General features: G+C 46.5%; 1 protein-coding gene across 3 annotated transcripts in view; it reads left to right on the forward strand.

Annotated features, from left to right (window-relative positions):
• LOC134353555 (F-actin-monooxygenase MICAL2-like) overlaps positions 1 to 27,337 on the forward strand; it is a 277,154-nt gene that overhangs the window by 122,648 nt on the left and 127,169 nt on the right. For 2 of the 3 annotated variants that reach the window (XM_063061580.1, XM_063061582.1), the window contains 8 exons: positions 11,866 to 11,992; positions 12,914 to 13,004; positions 13,906 to 14,053; positions 15,592 to 15,791; positions 16,859 to 16,974; positions 19,060 to 19,128; positions 20,878 to 21,006; positions 22,356 to 22,472. In XM_063061580.1, the coding sequence (XP_062917650.1) occupies positions 11,866 to 11,992; positions 12,914 to 13,004; positions 13,906 to 14,053; positions 15,592 to 15,791; positions 16,859 to 16,974; positions 19,060 to 19,128; positions 20,878 to 21,006; positions 22,356 to 22,472 (997 nt within the window). The remainder of the gene's footprint in view (positions 1 to 11,865; positions 11,993 to 12,913; positions 13,005 to 13,905; positions 14,054 to 15,591; positions 15,792 to 16,858; positions 16,975 to 19,059; positions 19,129 to 20,877; positions 21,007 to 22,355; positions 22,473 to 27,337) is intronic. The other variant, XM_063061581.1, reaches the window with a different exon arrangement.

Consider the following 27,337-nt stretch of genomic DNA (forward strand, 5'->3'; position numbering starts at 1 on the left):
TAGAGGTTTATAAGATTATGAGAGGCAGAGATAGAGCAGACAGACAGTATCTTTTCCCCAGGGTTGAAATGTCTAATACCAGAGGACAGGTATTGAAGGTGAGGGGGGTAACTTCAAAGGAGATGGAAGAGGCAAGTTGTTTTACATGGAGAGTGGTGGGTGACTGGGGTGGTGGTAGACGCAGATAGACTAGAGGCTGTTAAGTGATGTTTAGATAGGCACATGATTGTGAGGAAAATGGAAGTATATGGATATTGTGTAGGCAGAACAGATTAGTTTAGTTAGCCATTTAATTACTGATTTAATTATTTCAGCACAACATAGTGGGCCGAAGGGCCTGTTTCTGTGCTGTACTGTTCTGTGAAAGAATTTGGGAGAGGGAGGACTTGTTGACGTTTTGAGTCAAAAGCCTGATTCAGAACTGAGATGCTGCCAATTGTGACATGGGGTTTCGACCCAGAACATACACAGTTCCTACGGCTCCCCCAAACAATTTATTGTTTTATTTAGAGATACAGCACAGAACAGACTCTTCTAGCCCAACGAGCCACAGCACCCAGCCACCCACCTGTTTATTCCTGGCCTAATCACAGGACAATTTACAATGACCAATTCACCTACTAGCCTTCGGACTGTGAGAGGAAACTGGAGCACTTGGACAAAACCTAAAAATCCACGGGGAGAATGTACAGGTGGCGTTGGAACTAAACTCCAAACTCCGAGGCTCTGAGGCGTAATAGCTTCACGCTACCCTGGTGCCTGATCCACTGAGTTCCTTCTGCAGACGGTGTGTGGCTCGAGATTTCACCGTCTGCAGTCTCTTGTGGCTTATATGGAGGATTACCAGCACAGAGCAGAGGGGCAGAATGGCCTGATTCTGTGCTATGATTTATAGTTGAATCCCTCAGCCAGGAGCTGTCAGATTTACTGAGTTTGAGCTGCTTGTTTGGTGTGGTTGGGCATGAACCCACATCCCATAATGGCAGGAATACCACATCCTGCTCCAGCTGTGACCTTGACAATGGCAGAGCTTCCCAACCAGATGTGGCTAATACAAAGGGGCATGGTGTTAAAGTGATCTGAGGAAAGTATGGGGGAGGGGGTGTGTCAGAGGTGGGTTTTTACCACAGAGTGTGGTGGGTGTGTGGAATGTGCTACCAGGGTGGTGTAGAGGCAGATATGGAACCTGAATCACATTTACCATCACTGGCATACATTGTGAAATTAGCTGTCTTGTGGTAGCAGTACGTTGCAATATATTATATTGAAAGCTGTATCTACCATAAGTTTATATATGTGTGTGAGTGTGTGTGTGTGTTTAAAAGAAACAGTGAGGTAGTGTACACGGGTTCATGGTCCATTCAGAAATCTGATGGCGGAGGGGAAGAAGCTGTTTCTGAAATGTTGAGTGTGAGTCTTCAGGCTCCTGTGCCTCCTTGATGGTAGCAATGAGAAGAGGAAATGTCCTGGGTGATGGGTGTCCTCAGTGATGGAAACTGTCTTTTTAAGGCATTGCTCCTCAAAAAAAAACTTTAAAACTCTTAAGCACGTTGATAGAAAATTCAGAATCAGGTTTAATATCACTGGCATATGCCATAAGATTTGCTGTTTTGTGGGAGCTGTACAGTGCAGTATATAATAATTTTTAAAAAGCATAATTTACATGAAGTATATATTTCAAAAATTAAATAAGCAATGCAAAGAGACAGCAAAAATAGTGGGGTATCGTTCATGGGTTCGCACAAGCGACCAATGTTTCAGGAGCAGCTTCTTGCCAGCCACCATCGGATTTCTGAATGGGCAACGTTAACAGACCATTTGAGCAGGCAGCCTTGAGCTAGGTTGAAGGCACAAAGGATTAGGCTCATTTGGATCATGTATGGCACAGGTATAGTTGGTGGAAAGGCCCATTCCTGTCCTGTGTTTTATGTTCCATCTTCTAACGCAGAAAACCTGGACCTCTCCAACCTGGGGATGGAAACGGGCGGGTGGGGAGTTACAGGGGGAGGTGGAGATGGTGGATTGGAGTCGACTGTTCTTCGTGGAAAGGCAACCGAAGCATAGGAACTTAACGTGCTTCTCCAGACCCAAGCACTACCATCTCCGTAGCCCATATCTATGCTGCCAGAAGAGGTTCATGAAAATAATCCCAGGAATGAAAGGTCAGCATATGAGAAATGTTTGATGGTGCTGGGCCTGTACTTGCTGGAGTTTAGAAGAATGGGGGGGGGGGATCTCATTGAAAACTATCAAATATTGAAAGACCTGGATAGAGTGGATGTGGAGAGGATGTTTCCTACAATGGGGAAGTCTAGGACCAGAAGGCACAGCCTCAGAATAGAGGGATATCCTTTTAGAACAGAGATAAGGAAGAATTTCTTTAGCCAGAGGGTGGTGAATCTGCGGAATTCAGTGCCACAGCTGTGGAGGCCAAGTCATTGAGTGTATTTAAAGTGGAGGTTGATAGGTTCTTGATAGTCAGGGTGTCAAAGGTTACAGGGAGAAGGCTGGAGAATGGGGTTGAGAGAGATAATAAATCAGTCATGATGGAATGGTGGAGCAGACTTGATGGGCTGAATGGCCTAATTCTGTTCCTATGTCTGCATAGAAATTACAGCACAGTACAGACCTTGCAGTCCACAACATTGTACTGACCTTTTAACCTCCTCTAAGATCAATCTCACTCTTCCCTCCCACACAGCCTCCATTTGTCTATCATCCATGTGTCTCTTAAATTTCCCTAATGTCCCTGCCTCTACCAAACCCCTGGCAGACCACTTTGTGTAAAAACATGTCCCCTATACTTTCCTCCAATTACCTTAAAATGTTGCTCCCTGATATTTGCCATTTCCACTCCGGGCTATCCTCTCTCAATGCCTGTTATCATCTTGTACACCTCTATCAAGTCACCTCTCATCCTCCTTCACTCCAGAGGGGAAAGCCCCAGCTCACTCAATAAGACATGCTCTCCAATCCAGGCAGCATCCTGGTTTGTTTGAGAGTATCATGTTTCTGCCTCTACCACCACCCCTGGGAGCATGTTCCACGTATCCACCACAACAACTTACCTCTGACGTCCCTCTTCTGGGTCACCTTGTTTGACCCCTAGCTGGCTGCCAACTCCAGCACTAATCAACGGCCAGGGGTGATGTCTGCTCAGGGAAGGCTGGGCAAGGAGTTCTAATTGGTCCCTCTGTACGGTTGGAAGCCTGCAGTCTAAATGGCCCACTCTGCACAGACTGTAGACAGGGCTGGGCTGTGTTTTGGGTGGCTTCCAGTCAGTCAATGAGTAAGCTGCTGTGTAACGTCTGTCTGATTCAGCGATAACTCAGGAATGACAACTCAGCAAGTCAGGCAGCATTATGGAAATGAATAAACAGTTGACGTTTTGGGCTGTACCTTTCAACTGGACTGGAAAGGAAGGGGGAAGATGCCAGAATAAGGAGATGGGGGGAGGGAAAGGAAGAAAGCTGGAAGGTGATAGGTGAGACCAGGTGAGTGGGAGAGAGGTGAAGTAAAGAGCTGGGGGGTGATGGGTGGAAAAGGCAAAGGGCTGAAGAAGAAGGAATCTGATAAGGAGGAGGTGGGACTGTGGGAGAAAGGGAAAGAGGAAGGGCACCAGGGGGAGATGATAGGCAGGTTGGGGGATGAGGTAAGAGACCAGAGTGGGGAAGTGAAAAAGAGGAAAGGGGGAAGGGAAAGAATTACCAGAAGTTGGAGAAATTGACATTCATGATATCAGGTTTGAGGCTATTTAGATGGAATATAAGGTGTTGCTCATCCAACCTGAGAGTGGGCTCATCGCGTCAGAAGACCAAGCAGCTGGAATGTTTGTTTGTGTGATGGACTATGTAGTGATGTACTTTCCCCATCAATGGAGTATTTTCAGGGGATGATGAGACTGTTAAACCAAGTGGTGTGAGGTGTCAGGCTGAGCCGTGAGGAATTAATCTGTGGTCTTGTTCCAACACAAGACAGGGAGGGTGAATGACTGGAAAGCGTCATGACCTTCCTCTTCCTGGGATTCCCCAAAGCCTTTTGGCAGCCAGAGGAGCATTAATGAAAGAGTGTGCGCCTTAGAATCCTTGCAGCAGATGGGGGAGGCCATTTGGTTCATCAGCCTGTGCTGACATTCCAAATTGTTGTGCTTCCCTGACTCTCCTGTAGAGTATTTTATCAAATCAGTTTTTTAAAGAACACAAAAATGTACAGCGCAGCACAGACCCTTCAGCCCACAGGGTGTGTCAACCTAACCCCTCATAACCCTCCATTTCACTATTAAGCATGTGCCTATCTAAGAGTCTCTGATCTATCTGCCTCTACCACCACCCCTGGCAGCGAATTCAACACAACCACCTCTCTCTGTGTGAAAATACTTGCTCAGAATCAGAATCAGATTTATTATCACCAGCATGTGATGAGAAATTTGTTTACTTAGTAGCAGCAGTTCAACGTAATACATAATATAGAAAAAAAACAGAATAAATAATAATAAATAAATAAATAAATAAATTACCAGTATGGGTATATTGAATAGATTAAAAATCATGCGAAAAAACAGAAATAATATATATTAAAAAGTGTTCACGAGTTCAATGTCCATTTAGGAATCAGATGGCAGAGGGGAAGAAGCCTTTCCTGAATTGCTGAGTGTGTGTCTTCAGGCTTCTGTACCTCCTACCTGATGGTAACAGTGAGAAAAGGGCATGCCCTGTGTACTGGGGGTCCTTAATAATGGACGGTGCCTTTTTGAGACACTGCTCCCTAAAGACGTCCTGGGTACTTTGTCGGCTAGTACCCAAGATGGAGCTGACTAGACTAACAACCTTCTGCAACTTCTTTCGGTCCTGTGCAGTAGCCCCTCCATACCAGACAGTGATGCAGCCTGTCAGAATGCTCTCCACGGTGCAACTATAGAAGTTTTTGAGAGTTTTTGTTGTCATACCAAATCTCTTCAAACTGCTAATGAAGTATAGTCACTGTCTTGCCTTCTTTATAACTGCATCAAAATATTGGGACATATACTTTCCTCCAATCACCTTAAAATTTTAAACAACTTCTTAAATTTAGAGATATAGCACTGAATGGGTCCTTCTTACCCCTCGAGCCACACAATCCAGCAGCCCCTGATTTAACCCCAGCCTAATCACAGGACAATTTACCATGACCAATTCACCTTCTAACCAGTACAGTTTTGGAGTGTGGGAGGAAACCCGTGTGAAGGACATACAAACTTTCTCACAAAGGATGGCAGAAATGAATTCCAGACGACTAAGCCCTGAGCTGTAATAGTGTCAGACTTACTGATACACTGCCGTGGGGTCCCTCTTGTATTACCCATTTCCACCCTAGGGATATAAGTCTGAGACTGTCCACTTTATCGTTACCTACTGTCGTGTACACCTTTATCAAGTCACCTCTCATCATCGTTCTCTCCAAAGAGAAAAGTCCTCACTCACTCAACCATTCCTCTGAAAACAAAAATAAAAAGGTGTTGACTAACTCTGTCAGTGATTTCCAGATCACCACCCACTGCTCATTACAAAGTCTTTGATGTTGGTGTTTGTTTTTGTCAAATGAACCAAAGTACTGTGAAAACCTCCTTTACTTACCGGAATCTAGCACTTTGTGTTCCCGTTTATCTCTCTCCGGGAACCCTCCCCTTCCCTCCCCTCCCCTCTCCCTTCCTCCCACATCATAGAACATAGAATAGTACAGCACAGTACAGGCCCTTCAGCCCACAATGTTGTGCTGACCCTCAAACCCTGCCTCCCATATAACCCCCACCTTAAATTCCTCCATATATCTGTCTAGTAGTCTTTTAAACTTCAGTAGTGTATCTGCCTCCACCACTGACTCAGGCAGTGCATTCCACGCACCAACCACTCTCTGAGTAAAAAACCTTCCTCTAATATCCACCTTGAACTTCCCACCCCTTACCTTAAAGCCATGTCCTCTTGTATTGAGCAGTGATGCCCTGGGGAAGAGGCGCTGGCTATCCACTCTATCTATATTCCTCTTAATATCTTGTATACCTCTATAATGTCTCCTCTCATCCTCCTTCTACCCAAAGAGTAAAGCCCCAGCTCCCTTAATCTCTGATCATAATCCATACTCTCTAAACCAGGCAGCATCCTGGTAAATCTCTGCACCCTTTCCAATGCTTCCACATCCTTCCTATAGTGAGGTGACCAGAACTGGACACAATACTCCAAGTGTGGCCTAACCAGAGTTTCATAGAGCTGCATCATTACCTCGCGACTCTTAAACTCTATGCCTCGACTTATGAAAGCAAGCACCCCGTAAGCTTTCTTAACTACCCTATCTACCTGTGAGGCAACTTTCAGGGATCTGTGGACATGTACCCCCAGATCCCTCTGCTCCTCCACACTACCACTCCTTTCTTTTTCCCCCCTTCTCTCCCACCCATCTGTCCTCTCTCTCAACTCCACCACTGCTCCCCTCCTTACCTGGCACTACCCACCTGTCATCAAGAACTGTTGGGATGAGAACAGGCTGTAAGACGACTGAACTCCCTGCCACCACCCAGGTCTCATCACGTATGAAGTGCCAGTAGTGCTATACTCTTCACTGTTCTATCTTGTGTCACAATTGCACCTGATTATTAATTTATTTGTGGTGATATTATTTTGTGTTATGTGTGAGTTACATGCACTGTTTTCAGATATCCCACCTCTCCCGGAACTTCCGGGAGTTTCCTGCATATTAATAGTGGCCCCCTGATGCCCGCAAATTATATGCAATGTCCCGGAATTGATTTTTTTGAGAGCGAGCGAGAGAGAACGTGCGAGAAAGAGTGAAAGAGTGAGCACAAGAGCAAGAAAGCGAGAGTGATCACGAGCAAGAGAGCACGTGCGCGCGAGAGAGAGCGAGAGAGTTCCAAAAAAAGTCAGAGTGGCAGAGTGTTCCAAGAAAAGAAAATATAAAACGTACGTCACCCCGGACTACAGTAAAGTGTACCCCTGCCTGATAGGGGTCAACATAATGACAATGTTGCTCGCTGCACTGTTTGCAACAGTGACTTTTCTATTGCCCATGGTGGGTTAAGACTGTAAAAGACGTGTTGAGGTGAGTTTAACAGGTGTCATTCGTTCATTAGCATACCTAACGTTATTTAAACTAGCTGGCTAGCTGCTAAGGAGCTACTCTATTGCAGACATCCCACCTCTCCCGGAAGTCTCCTGCAAATTGATGGTGCTACCTCCCTGAAATGAGTTTTTGCTGGGTGGGATGTTTGTGTTTTGGGCACCTTGGTCCGGAGGCCCAAGAGTCCTGATGAATGATCATGACCTGAAATATGGGATGTCTGTTCATTTCTACCAGCGTTTTGTGTGTGTTGCTTTGAGCTGGAGGAGCAATTGTTTTGTTTGTTGGTATGCAAGTATACAGTCGAGGTGATGATAAACTTGATCTTGAACTCCCACTGTTCTCAGTCCATCCACGCCTCAGAATACTTCTGCAATGCTGTCCGTGTTCCCTCTGTGCTGGGCATCTCTGCCCTCCACTCCCAGTCCTGACGCAGGGTTTTGATCATTCCTGACCCCGCTCCAGCAGACGCTGCCTTACCTGCTGAGTTCCAGCGGCATATTGTTTGTTATGCCAGATTCCAAGGCCTGCCATCCAAACAGATTATGTCATACGCCCAAGAGATTTAGGATTCAAGGTTGTTTAATGTCATTTCCAGTACATTGGTGTAAAGGAGAATGAAATAACTGTTACTCCAGATCTGATGTCGCACAAAAAAAACAATATGATAAAAGGCACAATAATTTAATAAAACACAATAAACATAAATACATAGGATAGCTTATTTACCTAGATTGATTGTCCATAAAGTGATGCTAGGCACAGGAGTGTCTGTACATAAGGTGACTGACAGGAAATGATAAAGTAGTGGTGGTTGGGGATGTGGAGGGGCGGGTTAGTGGATGGAGGTGTTGATCAGACTTACTGCTTGGGGAAAGTAACTGTTTTTGAGTCTGGTGGTCCTGGTGTGGATGCCAAGTGACCTCCTCCCTGATGGGAGTGGGACAAATAGTCCACTAGTAGGGAGGGTGGGATCCTTCATGATGTTACTGGCCCTTTTCCGGCACCTTTCTGTATATATTGTGTGTCCCTGATGGCAGGCAGGCAGGTGCCGGTGAGGCGTTGGGCAGTTTTGACTACCTGCTATAGAGATTTCCATCAAGGTGGTAAAAAGGAAACAGTATGTAGAACATAGTGTTGCAGTTACAGAGAGAGTGCAGTGTGGGAGACAAAAAAAGTGCAAGGTTCACAGACGTGTTGATCATTAACCAGAACACAGTGTTTCACTGTACATTTTGATGTTTCACAATCTTTATAAAGCTAATGAGGATTGGAGGGTGGCTAATGTAACCCCACTTTTTAAAAAAGGAGGGAGAGAGAAACCGGGGAATTATAGGCCGGTTAGCCTAACGTCGGTGGTGGGGAAACTGCTGGAGTCAGTTATCAAGGATGTGATAACAGCACATTTGGAAAGCGGTGAAATGATCGGATAAAGTCAGCATGGATTTGTGAAAGGAAAATCATGTCTGACGAATCTCATAGAATTTTTTGAGGATGTAACTAGTAGAGTGGATAGGGGAGAACCAGTGGATGTGGTATATTTGGATTTTCAAAAGGCTTTGACAAGGTCCCACACAGGAGATTAGTGTGCAAACTTAAAGCACACGGTATTGGGGGTAAGGTATTGGTGTGGGTGGAGAATTGGTTAGCAGACAGGAAGCAAAGAGTGGGAATAAACGGGACCTTTTCAGAATGGCAGGCGGTGACTAGTGGGGTACCGCAAGGCTCAGTGCTGGGACCCCAGTTGTTTACAATATATATTAATGACTTGGATGAGGGAATTAAATGCAGCATCTCCAAGTTTGCGGATGACACGAAGCTGGGTGGCAGTGTTAGCAGTGAGGAGGATGCTAAGAGGATGCAGGGTGACTTGGATAGGTTGGGTGAGTGGGCAAACTCATGGCAGATGCAATTTAATGTGGATAAATGTGAAGTTATCCACTTTGGTGGCAAAAATAGGAAAACAGATTATTATCTGAATGGTGGCCGATTAGGAAAAGGGGAGGTGCAACGAGACCTGGGTGTCATTATACACCAGTCATTGAAAGTGGGCATGCAGGTACAGCAGGCGGTGAAAAAGGCGAACGGTATGCTGGCATTTATAGCGAGAGGATTCGAGTACAGGAGCAGGGAGGTACTACTGCAGTTGTACAAGGCCTTGGTGAGACCACACCTGGAGTATTGTGTGCAGTTTTGGTCCCCTAATCTGAGGAAAGACATCTTTGCCATAGAGGGAGTACAAAGAAGGTTCACCAGATTGATTCCTGGGATGGCAGGTCTTTCATATGAAGAAAGACTGGATGAACTGGGCTTGTACTCGTTGGAATTTAGAAGATTGAGGGGGGATCTGATTGAAACGTATAAGATCCTAAAGGGATTGGACAGGCTAGATGCGGGAAGATTGTTCCCGATGTTGGGGAGGTCTAGAACGAGGGGTCACAGTTTGAGGATAGAGGGGAAGCCTTTTAGGACCGAGGTTAGGAAAAACTTCTTCACACAGAGAGTGGTGAATCTGTGGAATTCTCTGCCACAGCAAACTGTTGAGGCCAGTTCATTAGCTATGTTTAAAAGGAAGTTAGATATGACCCTTGTGGCTACAGGGGTCAGGGGGTATGGAGGGAAGGCTGGGTTCTGAGTTGGATGATCAGCCATGATCATAATAAATGGCGGTGCAGGCTCGAAGGGCCGAATGGCCTACTCCTGCACCTATTTTCTATGTTTCTATGTTTCTATGTTTCTAATATTTAAATACTGGGAAATCAAGAGTTCATCTTTCAGTGTACAAGAGGTCTGTTTAATAGTCCGATAGCAGCAGGGTAAAGCCTTGTAGGTCGTGCTTTCAGGCTTTTGTATCTTCTGCCCAAAGGTAAGGGTGAGAAGTGAGAATGTCCGGGGTGGGTGGGGTGTTTTATTTACTGAGACAGAGTGGGGGTTGGTTTCATTATACCCACTTTGTGATCTTTGTGAACCTTGATATTAAGTTAGTGAAATAGGTCTATGAACAGCCTGCTGATGGGAATGGGTCCCTTGCCTCCACTCCTGGTAAGCTGACAATGATCCACTCCAGCAGAGGGTTTGGTCCTGTTGTCTGGTGTTCTCTATGTGGGGTATGCGCATTCCCCCCCCGCCGTGTCCCCGGGAGCTCCACTTTTCCCTCACGTCTCTACATCATGCGGGTCAGTGGTTTAATTGGCCCCTGTAGATTGCCCCTTGTGTGTTGGTTGAAGGGTAGTATATGGGGGTAGTTTTTGGGTGAACAAGGAGGAATTAGGCTGAATGGGTGATTGAATATCAGCAAGGGCTCCGTGAGACACAGGAGCAGAATTCAGCCATTTGGCCCATCGAGTCTGTACCACCATTCCATCATGGCTGATTTATTATCCCTTTCATCCCCATTCTCCTGCCTTCTCCCTGTAGCCTTTGATGCCCTGACTAATCAAGATCCTATCAACCTCTGTTTTAAATATACCCAACATATACCCAATGACTTGGCCTCCACAGCTGTCGGTGGCAATGAATTCAGCAGATTCACTACCCTCTGGCTAAAGAAATTCCTCCTGATCTTGTTCTCTGACTTGGTGGGACCTGCCTTTGTGGCTATGGCCTTTAGCCATAGAGTTCCTTGACAGGCTATGGCGCTGAACTGGCTCCAGGCGGTGGACACAGTTTCAGGAACTCTGCGGTTCATACGGGGAGAAATCAGGAGACTGGGACTGAGAGGGAAATGGATCAGCCATGATGAAATGGCGAACCAGATTTGATGGGGCAAACTCTGCTGGGATATCTTGTGGTCTGTGTTTTGGTTTGCTTACTTTTTAATCGTCTGCACGATTTGTTCTTTTTTTTTGCACATTAGGTATTTGACGGTCTTTGTGTTGTGGGTTTTTCTCGTGGATTCTATTGTGTCTGTTTTCTAGCTGACTGCAAGAAGACACATTTCAAGGTGCACATACCTTGATAATAAATGTACTTTAAACTTTGAAGTGCTGGATCTCTCTATGACTTGGCCTTGGTGTTCACCATCTGGCAACTGAGATCCTGTGTTACAGCAGTGATGTCTCAACAGAGTAGATCATTCCTGGCCTGAATCAGCTATACCTTTGTATTGGAATTAATATTGGTATTTGTTTATTACTGTCACATGTACTGAGATACGGTGAAAAGCTTGTCTTGCATACTGTTCATACAGATCAGATCATTACACTGAGCATTGAGGTAGAACAAGGGAAAACAATAGCAATGCAGAATAAAGTGTGACAGCTGCCAAAAGAGTGCAGTTGTGAACGATAAAGTACAAGATCATAATGAGGTAGATTTGAGTCCATCTTGCCGTTCAATAGTCTTACAACAGTGTGGTAGAAGCTGTTCCTGAGCCTGGTGGGATGTGCTTTTGGTCTTTAGTATTTTCTGCTCGATGGGAGAAGGGGGAAGAGAGGATGTCTAGGGTGGGTGGTCTTTGATTATTTGAGGATGGGAAGTGTAGACAGAGTCCATGGAGGGGCGGCTGGATTGAGTGATGTTCTGAGCTGTGTCCTCAGCTCCCTGCAGCTTCGAGCAGAGCGGTTTCTGTACCGAGCCGTGATGTATCCACAGAGGATGCTGTCTATGGTGCATTGGTCAGGGTCGATAGGGGCATGCTGACTTTATTTTGCCTCATGGATGTAGAGGCAGTGGTAAGATTTCTAGGCCGTGACTTCTGTTGCTCTTTGATGGGAAAATTAGAAACACTAACAATGATTGGATTTCCCCCGTTTCCAGGGAGAGTATTTATCGATTGCTGCCTCAAACTACGCCAGAGAACATCAGCAAGAACTTTGAACAGTACACAATAGATCCTGCTTCACGATACCCCACCCTCAACTCCAACTGTGTGCAGCTGCATCAGGTGAGACAATTTCATCGCACCTTTGAGGTCGTAGAGAGATAAGGAGCAGAGTTAGGTCATTCGGCCCATCACATCTGCTCCACCATTCCATCATGGCTGATCCATTTCCCTTTCATCCTCATTCTCCTTCCTTTTCCCCTGAAACCTTTGACACTCTGACTAATCAAGTACATACCAACCTCTGCTTTAAATATACCCAAAGACTTGGCCTCCACAGGCTCCTGTGGCAATGAATTTCACAGATTCACCACCCTCTGGGTGAAAAAATTCCTCCTCATCTCTGTTCTGAAGAGACGTCCCTCTACTCTGAGGCTGTGCCCTCTTGTCCTAGACTCCCCCACTACAGGAAACATCTTCTCCACATCCACCCTATCTAGGCCTTTCAATATTTGATAGGTTTCAACGTGATCCCACCTCATTTTTCTAAACCCCAGTTGGTTCAGGCCCACAGCCATCAAACGTTCCTCATACACTAACCCTTCCAGTCCTGTGTTCATTCTCATAAACCTCCTCTGGATGCTCCCCAACACCAGCACATCTGTCCTCAGGAAGGAAGATAGAAATAATGTGGAGAATTCTACATAAATGCCCAAAAGTCATCGCCCCTTTGAGCCTTGCTCCGTCATTCTTTCAACCTATCTCTCCTCGCCACCTTCCCCCACAATCTAGACTAGAAAGCCATTCATCTATCATGCCTGTGCCAGCTCTTTGAGTGTATGTCTAATCAGTCCCCTCGCTGCACTGACAACTCCCCTCCCCTCAATGGTCGTCCAGTTTCTTTTTGAGTTAATGTGGAAGCTCCTTGAACTGTATTGACTACACAGTGTACTTTGCTTTAGAGCTATCTGATTTAGAACTAGCTAACCGGGTCTGACTGGGCTACAAGGGATTAACGGAGCCCTTCCCCTCTCTCCTACCCAGGTCCGCCAGCTCTACATTACCACCGATCTGAAGAGCTGTCCGCTCGAGAGAGTCAACTCCCTGCGGAAGTCCGACAAAGTCTCCCGCCGTGGTGAGTTACACCCACAGTCAGGGACAGGTTATCCTGTGCCCCTTCTCCCTCTCCAACCTTCCTGTCTCTGTCCTCCGCTTCAGTAGAGCAGCCAAGCCCGGGGTGGGGGCGGGGGGTTCGTGAATGAGTATGGGGGACTGTTTAGAGAGTCTTGAAAGACCACAGATGCTGGAAATCTAAACACACTAAAGTTCAAGATAAATTTATTTTCAAGGCACATAGATGTCACCATATACAGCCCTGTGATGTACTTTCTTGCAGGCATTCACAGTAAAACAAAGAATTACAAACAAAACGCAAACAAAATACTAATAATAAATGAATAGGCAATAAATATGGAGAACATGAGATGAAGAGTCCTTGAAAGTGAGTCCATAGGTTGTGGGAAGAGTTCAGTGAAGGGGTGAGTGAAGTTATCCCCTCTGGTTCAAGAGCCTGATGGTTGAGGGGTAGTGACTGTTCCTGAACTGTGAGGTGGGGGTTGGTGGGCAGATTCCTATCAAATTCCATCTTCTTCAGCCTTTCGTTACTTACACTTGCATCATCCACAGGACATACCATATGTCCTCAAACTCCTACTGAAATATAGCCACTGGTGTACCTCCTTTGTAATTGTATCAATATCTTGGGCCCAGGATAGTTGACAATCAGGAACTTGAAGCTGTTCACCCTTTCTGCCACTGACCCCTCCATGAGGACTGGTGTGTGTTCTCTCAATCTCCCTTTCCTGAAGCCCACAACCTGTTCCATGGTCTCACTGACAGCAATGCATTGTGGGAAGGGGTTCAGCTGGAGGGAGGACCATTGTGGCTGAGTGAAGTTGATTCTGTGTGGAAATCCTAGTGTACACATCAGTGGATATGTTGGTGAAAACCACTCACCTGTTGCTTTTTTGTTCCAGATTCGGAGATTCGTCCCAATAGGTTGTTGACGTGGTGTCAGAAGCAGACCGAGAGCTACGAGAACGTGAAGATCACCGATCTGACCAGCTCCTGGCGCAGTGGCCTGGCACTGTGCGCCATCATACACCACTTCTGCCCGCACCTCATGTACTCTACACTTTTAACATTGTCTGTACCAGCGCCGGGTAGGACAGTGTAGGGGAATCTCACCACCCAGGGTTTCTCTCAAGTCCTACCCAGCCCTGGGTATAAACTCTCCATCTCCTCCCCAAAAGCACCTCCATCAGAAAGAGTGCAGGGGTTCAAAGTGGCTCACCCTCACCTTATGAAGGGCAGTCAAGAGATTAGCTTTAGTACAGGCCCTTTGGCCCATAATGTTCTGCAGACCGACGTAAATCTACTCCACCATCAATCTGTCCCTTCCCTCCTGTACAGCCTATAACTCTCTGTATTTCTTACATCCGCGTGCCTGTCAAATCTCTCAAATGTCCCCAATGTATCAGCCTGGAACACCATGTTTTATAAAGACAAACAGATTTGCTTTATTTGTCACACTTGAAACATACAATGAAATACATCATTAGCGCTGATGACCAACACAATCCGAGGATGTGCTGGGGGCAGCCCACAAGTGTCAACAATCTTCCAGTGCCCACATCTTACCAACCGTAACCGGTACGTCTTTGGAATGTGGGAGGAAACCAGAGCACCCGGAGGAAACCCACACGGTCATGGGGAGAACGTCCAAACTCCTTACGGACAGCGGTGGAAATTGAAACTGGGTCAATTATAGCCAATGTAGGAGGACCATAGATTGACCATGGAGTAGGTCTGTATAGGTTGGCCCAACATTGTGGGCCGAAGGGTCTGTACTATTTTATACTGTTCCATGCTCTATATTTGCCACACTCAATGCACCTCCCCTACAGTCAGGAGTGACAACCCAATTGGGATAACTCAGTGCGTGAGAGCTTGTTGCTCCTGAGACCTCGGCTTGTAACTTGGGCAAAATTATCAGGGGTGTAGATCAGGTAAATGCAAGCAGGCTTTTTCCACTGAGGTTGGGTGAGACTACAACCAGAGGTCATGGGTTAAGAGGAAGGGTGAAATGTTTAAGAGGAAGCTGAGGGGGAACTTCTTCACTCAGAGGGTGGTGAGAGTGTGGAATGAGCTACGAAAACAAGTGGCGGGTGCATGATCGATTTCAACATTAAGTAAGGCTTGGATGAGTACATGGATGGGAGGGGTATTTACGTAATTAGAGATACAGCACGGACCAGGCCCTTCTAGCCTTTTGAGCTGCGCTGCAGAGCAACCCACCAATTTAACCGTTGCCTAGTCACAGGAAAATTTACAATGATGAATTAACCGACTAACTGATATGTCTTTGGACTGTGGGAGGAAACCAGAGCGCCCGGAGGAAACCCACACGCTCACACTTGTTTACAGAGGATGTTGGAATTGAACTCTGAACTCCAAAGCCCTGAGCTGTAATAGTGTTGCACTAACCTCTACAGCACTGTGATGCCCAAGGTATGGAGGGCAGTGGTCCAGGTGTGATTGATGGGATGGGGCAGACTAAATCAGCTGAAGGGCCTGTTTCTGTGCGGTAGTGGTCAATGATTCTATAACTGTGATGGCAAGAACTGCCCTGCTAATGGGAACCTCTACTTTTGTCCTTCCAGTGACTTTGACTCCCTGAACGAGGAAGATGCAGCCAAGAACAACCAGCTGGCCTTTGACATTGCGGAGCGGGAGTTTGGTATCTCTCCGGTCACCACAGGGAAAGAGATGGCCTCTGTCAGTGAGCCTGACAAGCTCGGTATGGTCATGTACCTCTCCAAGTTCTATGAACACTTCCGAGGGAACACCACATCCACCCCCTGTGAGTGGGATTCATTTCCAGACAATTAACCCCCCTGCTAACTTGTCCTCTTTCCCCTCCACCCACCTTCCCCTTCCCCCTCACCTGGATTCACCTCTCTCCTGCTAACTTGTCCTCTTTCCCCTCCACCCACCTTCCCCTCATCTGGATTCGCCTGTCCCCCGCTAATTTGTACTCCTCCTCCTCCCCACATTCACAGTCTGGTTCTGTCCCCTCCCCTTCCAGTCCTGATTCAGGGTCTTGGCCTGAAACAACAACTGTTTATTCACTTCCATAGATGCTGACTGACCTGCTGAATTCCTCCAGCATTTTGTGTGTGTTGCCCTGGATTTCCAGCACCTGCAGAATCTCTTGTGTGTACAACATTTAAACATTAGCTTTAGTTGTTTTATGTACCTCAAAACATCGAAACATAGAGTGAATTACATCATTTGTGTCAGTGACCATCGTAGCCGAGGATGTGTTGAGGACACCTTGCATCGGTGCCAACACAGCATACCCTCAACTTACTAAACCTAACCTGTATGTCTTTGGACTGTGGGAGGAAACTGGAGCACCCAGAGCAAACCCACTTGGTCAAGGGGAGAACGTACAAACTCCTTACAGACAGCTGAATATTGTGAGCAGCTTTGCACTCCATATCTGAGGAAAGATGTGCTAGCATTGAGAGGGTCCAGAGGAAGTTCACAAGAATGATCCCGGGAATAGAAGGGTAAATATACGAGGAGTGTTTGATGGCTCTGCGCCTGTACTTGCTGGAGTTTAGAAGAATGAAGGGGCATCTCATTGAAACCTATTGAATATTGAATGGTCCAGATATTGTGGACTTTTCCAATAGTAGGAGAGTCTAGGACCAGAGGGCACAGGCTCAAAATAGAGCAGAGGCTCCCAACCTTTTTTTATGCCACGGACCCCTATCATTAACCTACTGCCTGGTGCTGTCATGTTGAATCCCTGCAGGCTGCAGGACCGAGAGAGTGTTATGATGGAAAAGTAGCTGCTCCTGACTCTGTAACACGGGAAACTCTCCCAGCTACGTTGAGTGAAACGTGTTTGTCTTTTGCCAGCAGCTGTGTTCCAGCACAGGAAGGAAGGAAGTAATGACGTTTCATCACTGACATCCAGACAATCAAATTCCCTCTGTAACGTTATCAACCTGTTACCAAGGAAACGGACACCAAAGGTGCGCATGGTTACAATCAGAAATTTATTTATTTATATATTACGAGATACGGCGTGGAACAGGCCTTTTGAGCCGCGATGCCCAACAACCCACCAATTTAACCCAGCCTAGTCACAGGACAAGTAACAATCTGTTAACTGGTATGTCTTTGGACAGTGGGAGAAAACCAGGGCACCTGGAGGAAACTCCCAGACATACGGGAAGGAACGCAAAGACTCACTTACACAGGATGCTGGAATTGAACTCTGAACTCTGAGCTCCGATGCCCCGAGCTGTGGTAGCATCATGCTAATCGCTTCGCTCCCGTGGCCCCAGTAGTCGTTTTGCAGCAAATCGTAAAAATAAATTACTAAAAGTTGCAAAAATAAATAAATTGTGCAGTAGTGGAATAACGAGTTAACATCAGGATCAGGTTAAGTATCACTGGCATACGTTGTGAAATGTGTTGTTTTGTGGCAGCAGTACTTTGCAATATGTAAAAATAGAAGCTATAAATTACAATAAGAAATACATATAGAAAGTTAAATTAAATAAGTAGTACAAAATGAGAGAAACAGAAAATAGTGAGGTGGGGTACATGGGTTCCTTGTCCATTCAGAAATCTGTTGGAAGAGGGGAAGAAGCATCGAGTGTGTGTCTTCAGGCTCCTGTAGCTTCTCCCTGATGGTAGCGATGAGAAGAGGGCACATCCTGGGATATTCATGGGTTTACGGATGATTCAGAAATCTGCTGGTGGAGGAAAGCAACTGTTCCATAATCGTTGAATGTGGGTCTTCAGACTCCTGTACCAGCTCTCCAATAGCTCTAACAAGAAGAGGGCATATCCCGAATGGGTATTGAATGATGGTTGTCTCCTTTTTGAGACTCTGTTTCTTGAAGATGGGAAGGTTATGGTCTTACGGATGGCTTTGCTACCTGTCAAATGCCTTCTGGAGGCTCATTCAGTGTTTCGATGACAGAGAAGGGGAAACAAACTCCTGGATCTCGTTGTACAATGAATGAGAATCAGGTTTATTGTCACTGATGAAATGTATGGTTTTGTGGCAGCAGTACAGTGCAGTACATAGGAATACCCGAGAGCAAACGAGAATGAAGGAAGATTTGATAGAGGGAGACAATTATGAGGGATATATATTGGGTAAATGTAAGCAGGCTTTTTCCACTGAGGTTGGGTGAGACTATAACTGGAGGTCGTGGGTTAAAGGTGAAAGGGGAAATATTTAAGAGGAACATGAGGGGGAACTTCTTCACTCAGAGGGTGGTGAGAGTGTGGAACGAGCTGCTAGCAGAAGTGGTGGGTGTTTGATTTCAACACTTAAGAGAAGTTTTTGTTAAATACGTGGATGGAGGGTGTGAAGGTTTATGGTCGGTGCAGGTCGATGGGACCAGGCAAATTACTAGTTTGGCATTGATCTGATGCCAATGGGCTCACTGTGGTATGGCTCACCTAACAGAGAGCTATCACAAACCCACGGACTGAGTGTTTCCTTCTGCAACTCTTCACGTCCAGGATAACGTTCCTGCGTCTGGCTAGGTAGTGAGGAAGAGAAGATCTTGGGAGGGGAGACGTCTGATCCTGTGTGGGTGCCACGTTTTGGGGAAGGTCCTTGCAGACGTTCGATCTGTATGGGTGCCACGTTTTGGGGAAGGTCCTTGCAGACGTTCGATCTGTGTGGGTGCCACGTTTCGGGGAAGGTCCTTGCAGACGTCCGGTCTGTGTGGGTGCCACGTTTTGGGGAAGGTCCTTGCAGACGTTCGATCTGTATGGGTGCCACGTTTGGGGAAGGTCCTTGCAGACGTTCGATCTGTATGGGTGCCACGTTTTGGGGAAGGTCCTTGCAGACGTTCGATCTGTGTGGGTGCCACGTTTCGGGGAAGGTCCTTGCAGACGTCTGATCTGTATGGGTGCCACATTTTGGGGAAGGTCCTTGCAGACGTCTGATCCTGTGTGGGTGCCATGTTTTGGGGAAGGTCCTTGCAGATGTCTGATCCTGTGTGGGTGCCACGTTTTGGGGAAGGTCCTTGCAGACGTCTGATCTGTGTGGGAGCCATGGTTTGATGCTTTGCTTCACTTCTTGACCACAGGAAAAGAAAAGTGAGGATAAAGATGGAGTGAGCAAGCGGCGGAAGAAGGCTGTCACGGACTGGCAGGAGGTGAGTGAGGCAATGTCTCTACAGTTGTGTCAGGAGGGGGGCAGACACTCCATCACTGCACAATCTCTGGCCCACTCTGGATAGGGTGGACTCCACCCCTGATATCTATCTATCCATCTGTCCATCCTTCCATCCATCACGGAACAGGCTCTTCCAGCCCAACGAGCCGTGCCGCCTGGCAATTCATCAATTTAACCCTAGCCTAGTTACAGGATAATTTACAATGGCCATTTAACCTAACAACTGATACGTCATTGGATTGTGGGAGGAAACCGGAGCACATGGAGGAAACCCATGTGTTAACACTCAAATAACAAAGACAAGTTTTCCTTTCATTTAAAGAACTTTACTTTCTCCGTCTAGTTCAATACATGAGAGCCACCATCCCCATTCACCCCTCGTGCGCTTGCCAAGTCAATTCTTACAGAGCCCAACGGCGACAACATGCAAACTCCTCACTCCTCAGCGGCGGAATTGAACTCCGAGCTCCGACACCCTCAGCTGGAATGGGGCCGGGCTAAGTGAGGCTACCACGTTCCTTCCCAACCTTCTTGGGAGGGAGGTGGGTGTGGGGAGTGTTAGGTAGAGAAGCTGTGCAAGATGTTGTTGCGGCTGAAATTAGGGTATTGCGAGCCATTCTGGTCACCCACCTACAGGAGAGATATCAATAAACTTGCAAGACTGCAGAGAAAACATTGCTGGGACTTGAGGAGCTGAGTTATGGGGAAAGATTGAATAGGTTAGTCATAGTCATAGTCATAGTCATACTTTATTGATCCCGGGGGAAATTGGTTTTCGTTACAGTTGCACCATAAATAATTAAATAGTAACAAAGACACTCCCTAGTGTGTCGAAGACTGGTTATACCCTGGAACACAGGAGAATGAGGGGAGATCGTATACAAATTCATGAGGGGTATAGATATAGTAAATGCAAGTGGGGTTGTATTAAATTAGAACTAGAGGTCATAAGTTTGAAGTGAAAGGTGAAATATTTCAGTGGAACCTTAGGAAAACTACTTCATTCAGAGCGGGGTAAGAGTTTTGAACAAGTTGCCAGTGGATGCAGGTTTGAATGCAACATTTAAGAGAAGTTTGGGTAGGTACATAGATGGGAGGGGGTGTGGATGGCTATGGTTCCATGAGGGTAGATGGGACGAGGCAGAAGACCAGATCAGTGCAGACTAGAAGGGCCAAAGAGTCTGTTTCTGGATGGAAGTATTCTATGACTTTGTAACCGGAAAGCAAATAACTTTGGAGAGTTGTCAGACTGGAAGTATTTGTGAACATGGGTGAGGATCTTATCAAGTCTTACAGCATGGAGACAAGCCTTTGGCCCACCAGGTTCCATGCTGAAATCTTCATATTGAAAGTTGAAAAGCCCAGATTGAGTGGATTTGGAGAGGATATTTCCTATAATGAGGGACTTTAGGGCCAGAAGATACAGCCCAGAATAGAACGATGTCCCTATGGAAAAGATATGAGGAGGAAGTTCTTTAGTCAGAGGGTGATAAATCAGTGGAATTCATTGTCACAAACAGCTGTGAAGGCCAAATCAATGGGTATACTTAAAGCGGAGGTTGATAGGCTCTTGATCAGTCAGGGTGGCAAGGTTACCGGGAGAAGGCAGGAGACTGGGGTTGAGAGGGAGAATAAACCGACCGCGATCTAATGGTGTAGCAAACTCAATGGGCTGACTGTGGGCTAATTCTGCTCCTTTGCCTTATGGTCTTATGGTCTCTCCAACCAGGCTGCAGATCGCAAGAGTGACCGGAGTGCAGCAAAGGATGTGGTCAACCACAACAAGGTCAAGTCAATGGCGAGCCAGTTACTGGCCAAGTTTGAGGAGAACGCGCCAAGCACATCACTGCGGAGACAGGTGAGAAACAGGCCTCCAGGCCTTCCCTGCTGTAACCCCTCCTTTTGCCCTTGGGGGTGTGTGAATCACACTGACAAATCATTCCAGTCTCTGCAGGAGACAGTGGCTTGGTTTCGATGAGATGAGTGTGCTGATGTCAGTGGGTTTGCCAAGGCTGGTCCATCAGGTATTCTGTGGATCCAGTACAACCGAGCTTTGCCTGATCCCGGGATCCTGTACACATCGCTGAGACTGCAACGGTCCACCAATGGTGGTAATTGATGACGAGAATTGTGTTGGTGCAATGGGGTTGGAGTGTGTGTTGGTGTATCGATGTGTCGGTACTGATGTATTAGTATTGGTTTGTTATTGTCACATGTACGGAAATACAGAGAGAATTTTGTTTTGCATACAGTTCAAACAGATCAGATCATTACACAGTGCCTGAGGGTAGAACAAGGGAAAACAGAATGAATTGTTACATTTACAGAGAGAGTGCAGTGCAGGAAAACAATAAATTGCGAAGTCATATTGAGGTTGATTGTGAGGTCAGGAGTCCATCTTATCGTATGAGAGGTGGATTCTACAGTCTGATAACAGGCTGTCCCCGAGCCTGGTGGGACGTGCTTTTAGGCTTTTGTATCTTTTGCCCAATGGGAGAGGGGAGAAGAGAGAGTGTCTGGGGTGGGTAAGGTTTTTAATGATGCTGGCTGCTTTACTAAGACAGTGAGCAGTGTAGACAGTCCATGCAGGTGAGGCTGGTTCTGAGAGGTACTGATCTGTGTCCACGGCTTTCTTCACTTTCTTGTGGTAATGATGTGTATATTCAAACATTTGTATCTTCTTCCCGATGGAAGTGGGGGAGAATTAGGAGTCTGATTACTTTGGCTGCCTTTTTTATTGCATGAGAGGTCCATTCCACAGTAGGATAAAGACTGTCCTTGAGCCTGAAGATGTGTACATTCAAGCATTGGTATCTTCTGCCCAATGAAAGGTGGGGGTGGGGTGGGGGGAGAGAGCTGTGAGGGGTTTTGGTTTTTGTCGGCACTGAGGAAGAAGATGGGAGAGTTGTGAGCAGGTGAGCTGAGGTGAGTGCGTTGCGGGAGGTTGTGGAGGGGTGTAAAGCTGGTGGTGGCATGTGTGAATACTTGACCTCAGGAGCCTCCGCTGAAGGTTTTCATGGCACCATCGCCACTACAGTGCTCAGATACCATGCCGTTCGCAAGGTAGCCTTCAACTCCGAATCACTCTGTCTGCATTCTCTAAGCTGTCGATATCTGAGTTCCTTGTGCTTAAAGTCACCAATTCTCTCCTTTCTCCTTTCTCTTTCCTCATCTCTTCCTCTCTCTTGTCTGTCCGGTGAGGGACAGGCACCTTCCTGTGTAATGAAATCTTCATCACCCGTTATGTCTGAGTGTCACAAGAACCCTCGCTTCCTTAACTCCCGGGACCAGACAGGATCTGACCTCTGCTCACGACCCAGACAGGTATGACGATGAGTGTTACTGCTTTGTCATGTAGATAATGATGAGAGGAAATGAGTAGACATCTATTGGCACCCTGGGTTTTGATTTATTGTTGTCACATGGACGGAGACACAGTGAGAAGCTTATCTTGCATACTGTCCATACAGATCAGATCATTACACAGTGCACAAGGGTAGAAGAAGGGAAAACAATAACAGAATACAGAATAAAGTGTTACAGCTACAGAGAGAGTGCAGTGCAGGTAAATAATAATGTGCAAGATCAGAATGAGACAGACTGTGAGCTCGAGTCTGTCTTATGCTGGGGGACCATTCAATCGCCCTGTAACAGCAGGATTGAAGCTGTTCTTGAGCCTGGTGGGATGTGCTTTCAGGCTTTTGTATCTTCTACCTGAAGGGAGAAGGGTGAAAAGAGAATGTCTGGGGGGGGGGGGGTCATTGATTACGCCGGCTGCTTTACTGAGGCAGTGAGAGTGTAAACAGAGTCCACGGAAGGGAGGCTGGTTTCTGTGATGTGCTGAGCTCTGTCCACACTCTCTGCAGTTCCTTGCGGTCACACATACAGCAGTTGCCGTACCAAGCTGTGAGACCAGATAGGATGTATATAGTGTATTGATAAAGATTGGTAAGGGTCAGTTGGGGGTGGGGGGGGTTGATGCCACATTTCTTTAGCCTCCTGAGGTCACTGCTAACTGTAATTGCTCCCATTCAGTTTGTTCATTCGTTATGTGCAGTGTGGTATGACATGGGCAATTATGGTCTCATAACCATCAGTGTGCTTGGCAATCTTTTCAACAAAAGTCATTTGCCATTGCTTTTTCTGGGCAGTGTCTTCACAAGACGGGTGACCCCAGCCATGATCAATACTCCTCAGAGATTGTCTGCCTGGTGTCACTGGTCACATAACTAGGATTGTGATACACACCAGCTGTTCATACAGCCATCCACGACCTGGTCCCATGGCTTCACGTGACCCTGATCGCCTGATCGTGGTCTAAGCAGGTGCCACACCTTGCCCAAGGGTGACCGCAGGCTAGCGGAGGGAAGGAGTGTAACCATAAATTCCCAGACCCCGCGGCTCCATCCATCACAGGCAGATGGTGAGGGGGCCGGAACTGGCAGGGAGACTCCTATTCAAAGCTAAAGACTGCTCACCATTGCTTGCAGTCTTCAGTCAGCACACAGGTTCAAGGTACAAGCAAAGTGAAACCCTGAATGTAGACGAGCAGAATGAATCATTTGAAACCGAGTTTATAGTTTTTACTCATTGATTCAAGTTCAATTTCACTGTCATTTAACTGTCTGCATGTATACAGCCAAATGAAACAATGTTCTTCCAGACCTGGTGCACAACACAGTACATATAACTCACACACACAATACATAATGTAATATTACCACTAATAAATTAGCAAATAATAAGGTGCATTTATGATACAAGTTAAAAGGTAAACAATCTAATACTACCGACAATTCATACAGAACGGCGCCACGGTAGTGTAGCAGTTAGCGTGCCATTATTACATCTCGGGGAGTCAGAGTTCAGAGTTCAATTCTGATGTCACCGGTAAGGAGTCTCTGTGTGTCCTTCCTTTCTCCGGGTGCTCCGGTTTCCTCCTACAGTCCAAACACAGGTGGGTTAATAGGTCATTGTAAATTGTCCCGTGATTACGTGAGGGTAAATCGAGGTTCCTGGGCTGGCATGGCTTGTACGGCCTGTTCCGTGCTGTATCTCTAAAGAAATAAATACGTGATGAGGCCTGGGTGGTGGCAGGGAGTTCGCTCACATAGAACATAGACTAGTACAGCACAGTACAGGACCTTCGGCCCACAATGTTGTGCCGACCCTTAAACCCTGCCTCCCATATAACCCCCCACCTTAAATTCCTCCATATACCTGTCTAGTAGTCCCTTAAACTTCACTAGTGTATCTGCCTCCACCACTGACTCAGGCAGTGCATTCCACGCACCAACCACTCTCTGAGTAACTGCAGGAAGAAGCTGTTTCCCATCCTAACAGTTCTTGTCCTAAGGCTACATTACTTCCAGCTTAATGGTAGGGGGTGATTTTGTTGGACAGAAGAACATCTCTGTTTTTTGGATAAAATATTAGTGGGATCAGCATTTGTCAATTAGAAAACTTCCCTGTTTTCGGACTCAAACATTTGAGGTGAAATCATCGATGGTTAGATGGTGTCTTTAATTTTAAAACCAGAATGTGATGGTGAATTTGCAATTTCCTCAATCTTTTCTGTTTACATTACAATGTTTGCAAAAGGATTGCTAATGACAGCACTGCTATAATTAGGCTCTCGACAGGCAATTCAGTTCCCTTAAATTATCCCCTTTCCTGTTTGAAATTCCAGCGTGTGCAATATACCAGAGACTGCCCATGTAAGATTAAAAACTCTGCATAATGTCTCTGGGTATTTTCTGGGATCACCAGTTTCATGTGCAGCTTCCATATCCCCTGTCTCTTTCTGGTGTTCCTGTCGCTGACGTGCCAACCTGCAGGTGGAAGTGGCCAGACACAGTGAGTTCAATCCTGCTGTCTGTGTGGGGTTTGTACGTTCTCCCTTTGACAGCATGGGTTTCCCCAAGGTGCTCCAGTTTCCTCGCATGTCCCAACTCCTCACAGGCAGTGCCCAAGATCAGGATTGAACTTCCCATTGGAGCACCACCGAGAGTGTCTCGTCTGGCTACATCATGGTGTGAGCACAACCTGCAAGGCATCAGAGACAAGACCCTACAGAGAACAGTAAAAACCGATGAGAGCATCACTAGTGTCTGACTTTCCCCCATTTGTGACATTTACGGGAGCGTTCAAGAGGAACGGCCTGAAGAATTGTTGAGGATCCCTACCACCCAGCCCACAATCTTTTTGCCCCAGTACCATCAGGAAGGAGATACAGGAGCATCAGGGTTAGGACTGGGTGACAGCTTCTTCCCCCAGGCTGTGAGACTAACGAATACCCTGCCACCACCGAGATCTCGTCACCAGGAGAGTGAGGTGTTTACTGTTTACCTGTACTGCAGTTCACTACGTGCATTTTGAATTATATTTTATTAACTTGTGGTATTATTTTGGTTTATGTGCTGTGTGTGATATATGTATTGTGATTGCACTGTGGTCCAGAGGAACGTTGTTTCATTTGGTTGTATATATGTACAGTCAGATGACAATAAACTTGAAGGTGAATTAGGGTCTCTGGGGCTGTAAGGAGGCAGCTCCACCAGCTGAGTCACTGGCTTTCTCCAGAGCCCAAGCCTGGCCAGTTAGGTAAGCAGTCTGCATCAATGGGAGTGCAAGTGTTAGAAATGACGGTGTCCAATTTCAAATTAGCAGCGAGCTGTGTACCCACTGTGTTCTGTCCGTGTTACATGTAGCACTACAGGCCCTTCGGCCCTCAATGTTGTGCCAACTTTATAACCTAGTCTAAAATCAATCTAACCCTTCCCTCACACAGAGCCCTCCATTTTTCTATCATCCATGTGTCTAAGAGTCACGTAAATGCCCCAATGTATCTGTCTCTATCATCACCCTGGCTGGCCATTCCATGCACCCTCCACTCCGTGTTTAAAAAAAACCTAACTCTTACACCCCCTTTTACTTTCCTCCAGTCACATTTAACTGATTCCTCCATTTCCGCCCTGGGAAAATGTCTCTGGCTATCCACTCTATCTGTGCTTCATATCATCTTGTACATCTCTATTAAGTCACCTCTCATCCTCCTCCTCTCCAAAAACAAAAGGCCTAGGGTGCTCAATCTAACTTCATAAGACATGCTCACTAATCCAGGCAGCATCCAGGTAAATCTCCTCTGTACCCTCTCTAAAGCTTCCACATCCTTCCTATAATGAAATGAACGCAGTATTCTAAGTGTGGTCCAACCGGGGTTTTAAAGAGTTGCAACATTACCTCACGACTCTAAAGCTCAATGTCATGACTAATGATATGCCTTCTTAACCACCCTATCATCTTAAGCAGCAACTTGGCAGGATCTGTGGACGTGACCCCAAGATTCCCTTATTCCTCCAGACTTTTAACAATCCTCCCATTAACCCCGAACTCTGCCTTCAAGTTCCACCTTCCGAAGTGAATCACTTCATACTTTGCGGGACCAAACTCCGTCTGCTACTTGTCAGCCCAGCTCTGCATCCTATTAATGTCCTGTTGTAACCTACAATGTTTTACACTGTCCCCAACACCACTAACCTTTATCTGCAACCCTTCTACTTCCTCATCCAAGTCATTTATAAAAATCACAAAGACCAGAGGTTCCAGCACAGATCCTTGTGGAACGTCCCTTGTCCCCGACCTCCAGGCAGAATATGCTCCATCTACTACCAGCCTCTAACTTCTGTGGGCTTTCCTAATGAGCCTGCCATGGGAAACCTTATCAAATGCCTTACTGAAATCCATATACACTGCATCCACTGCTCTACCTTCATCAACGTGCTATGTCACATCCTCAAAGAAATCAATCAGTCTCGTGAGGCTCAAATTACCCCTCATGAAGCCATACTGTCTATCCCTAATCAGACTATGCTTCTCCAAATGCTTATAAATCCTGCATGTATGAACCCTCTCCAGTAGTTTGCCCACCACTGACGTAAGACTCGCTGGACTATAATTCCCAGCGTTAGCACTCTCACCTTACTTAAATAAAGTAATAACATTTGCCACCTCCTGTGCTCCTGTGCTCTGTCTGTCTGCGTCCTCCGGCAGCCCTCTTCTGGCCATCAGGCCTCTGTCTTGGCCCATGTTTTCGGGGACAACTGTCTGGTGCCAGTTTCTACCTTCTCGCTGAAGATTTGGTGAAGGGTCCAGTTACCGCTCACAGGGTCACGTGTTGTGTTTTGCCT

This window comes from Mobula hypostoma, chromosome 11 (genome assembly GCF_963921235.1).
Source record: "Mobula hypostoma chromosome 11, sMobHyp1.1, whole genome shotgun sequence".
Lineage (NCBI taxonomy): Eukaryota > Metazoa > Chordata > Chondrichthyes > Myliobatiformes > Myliobatidae > Mobula > Mobula hypostoma.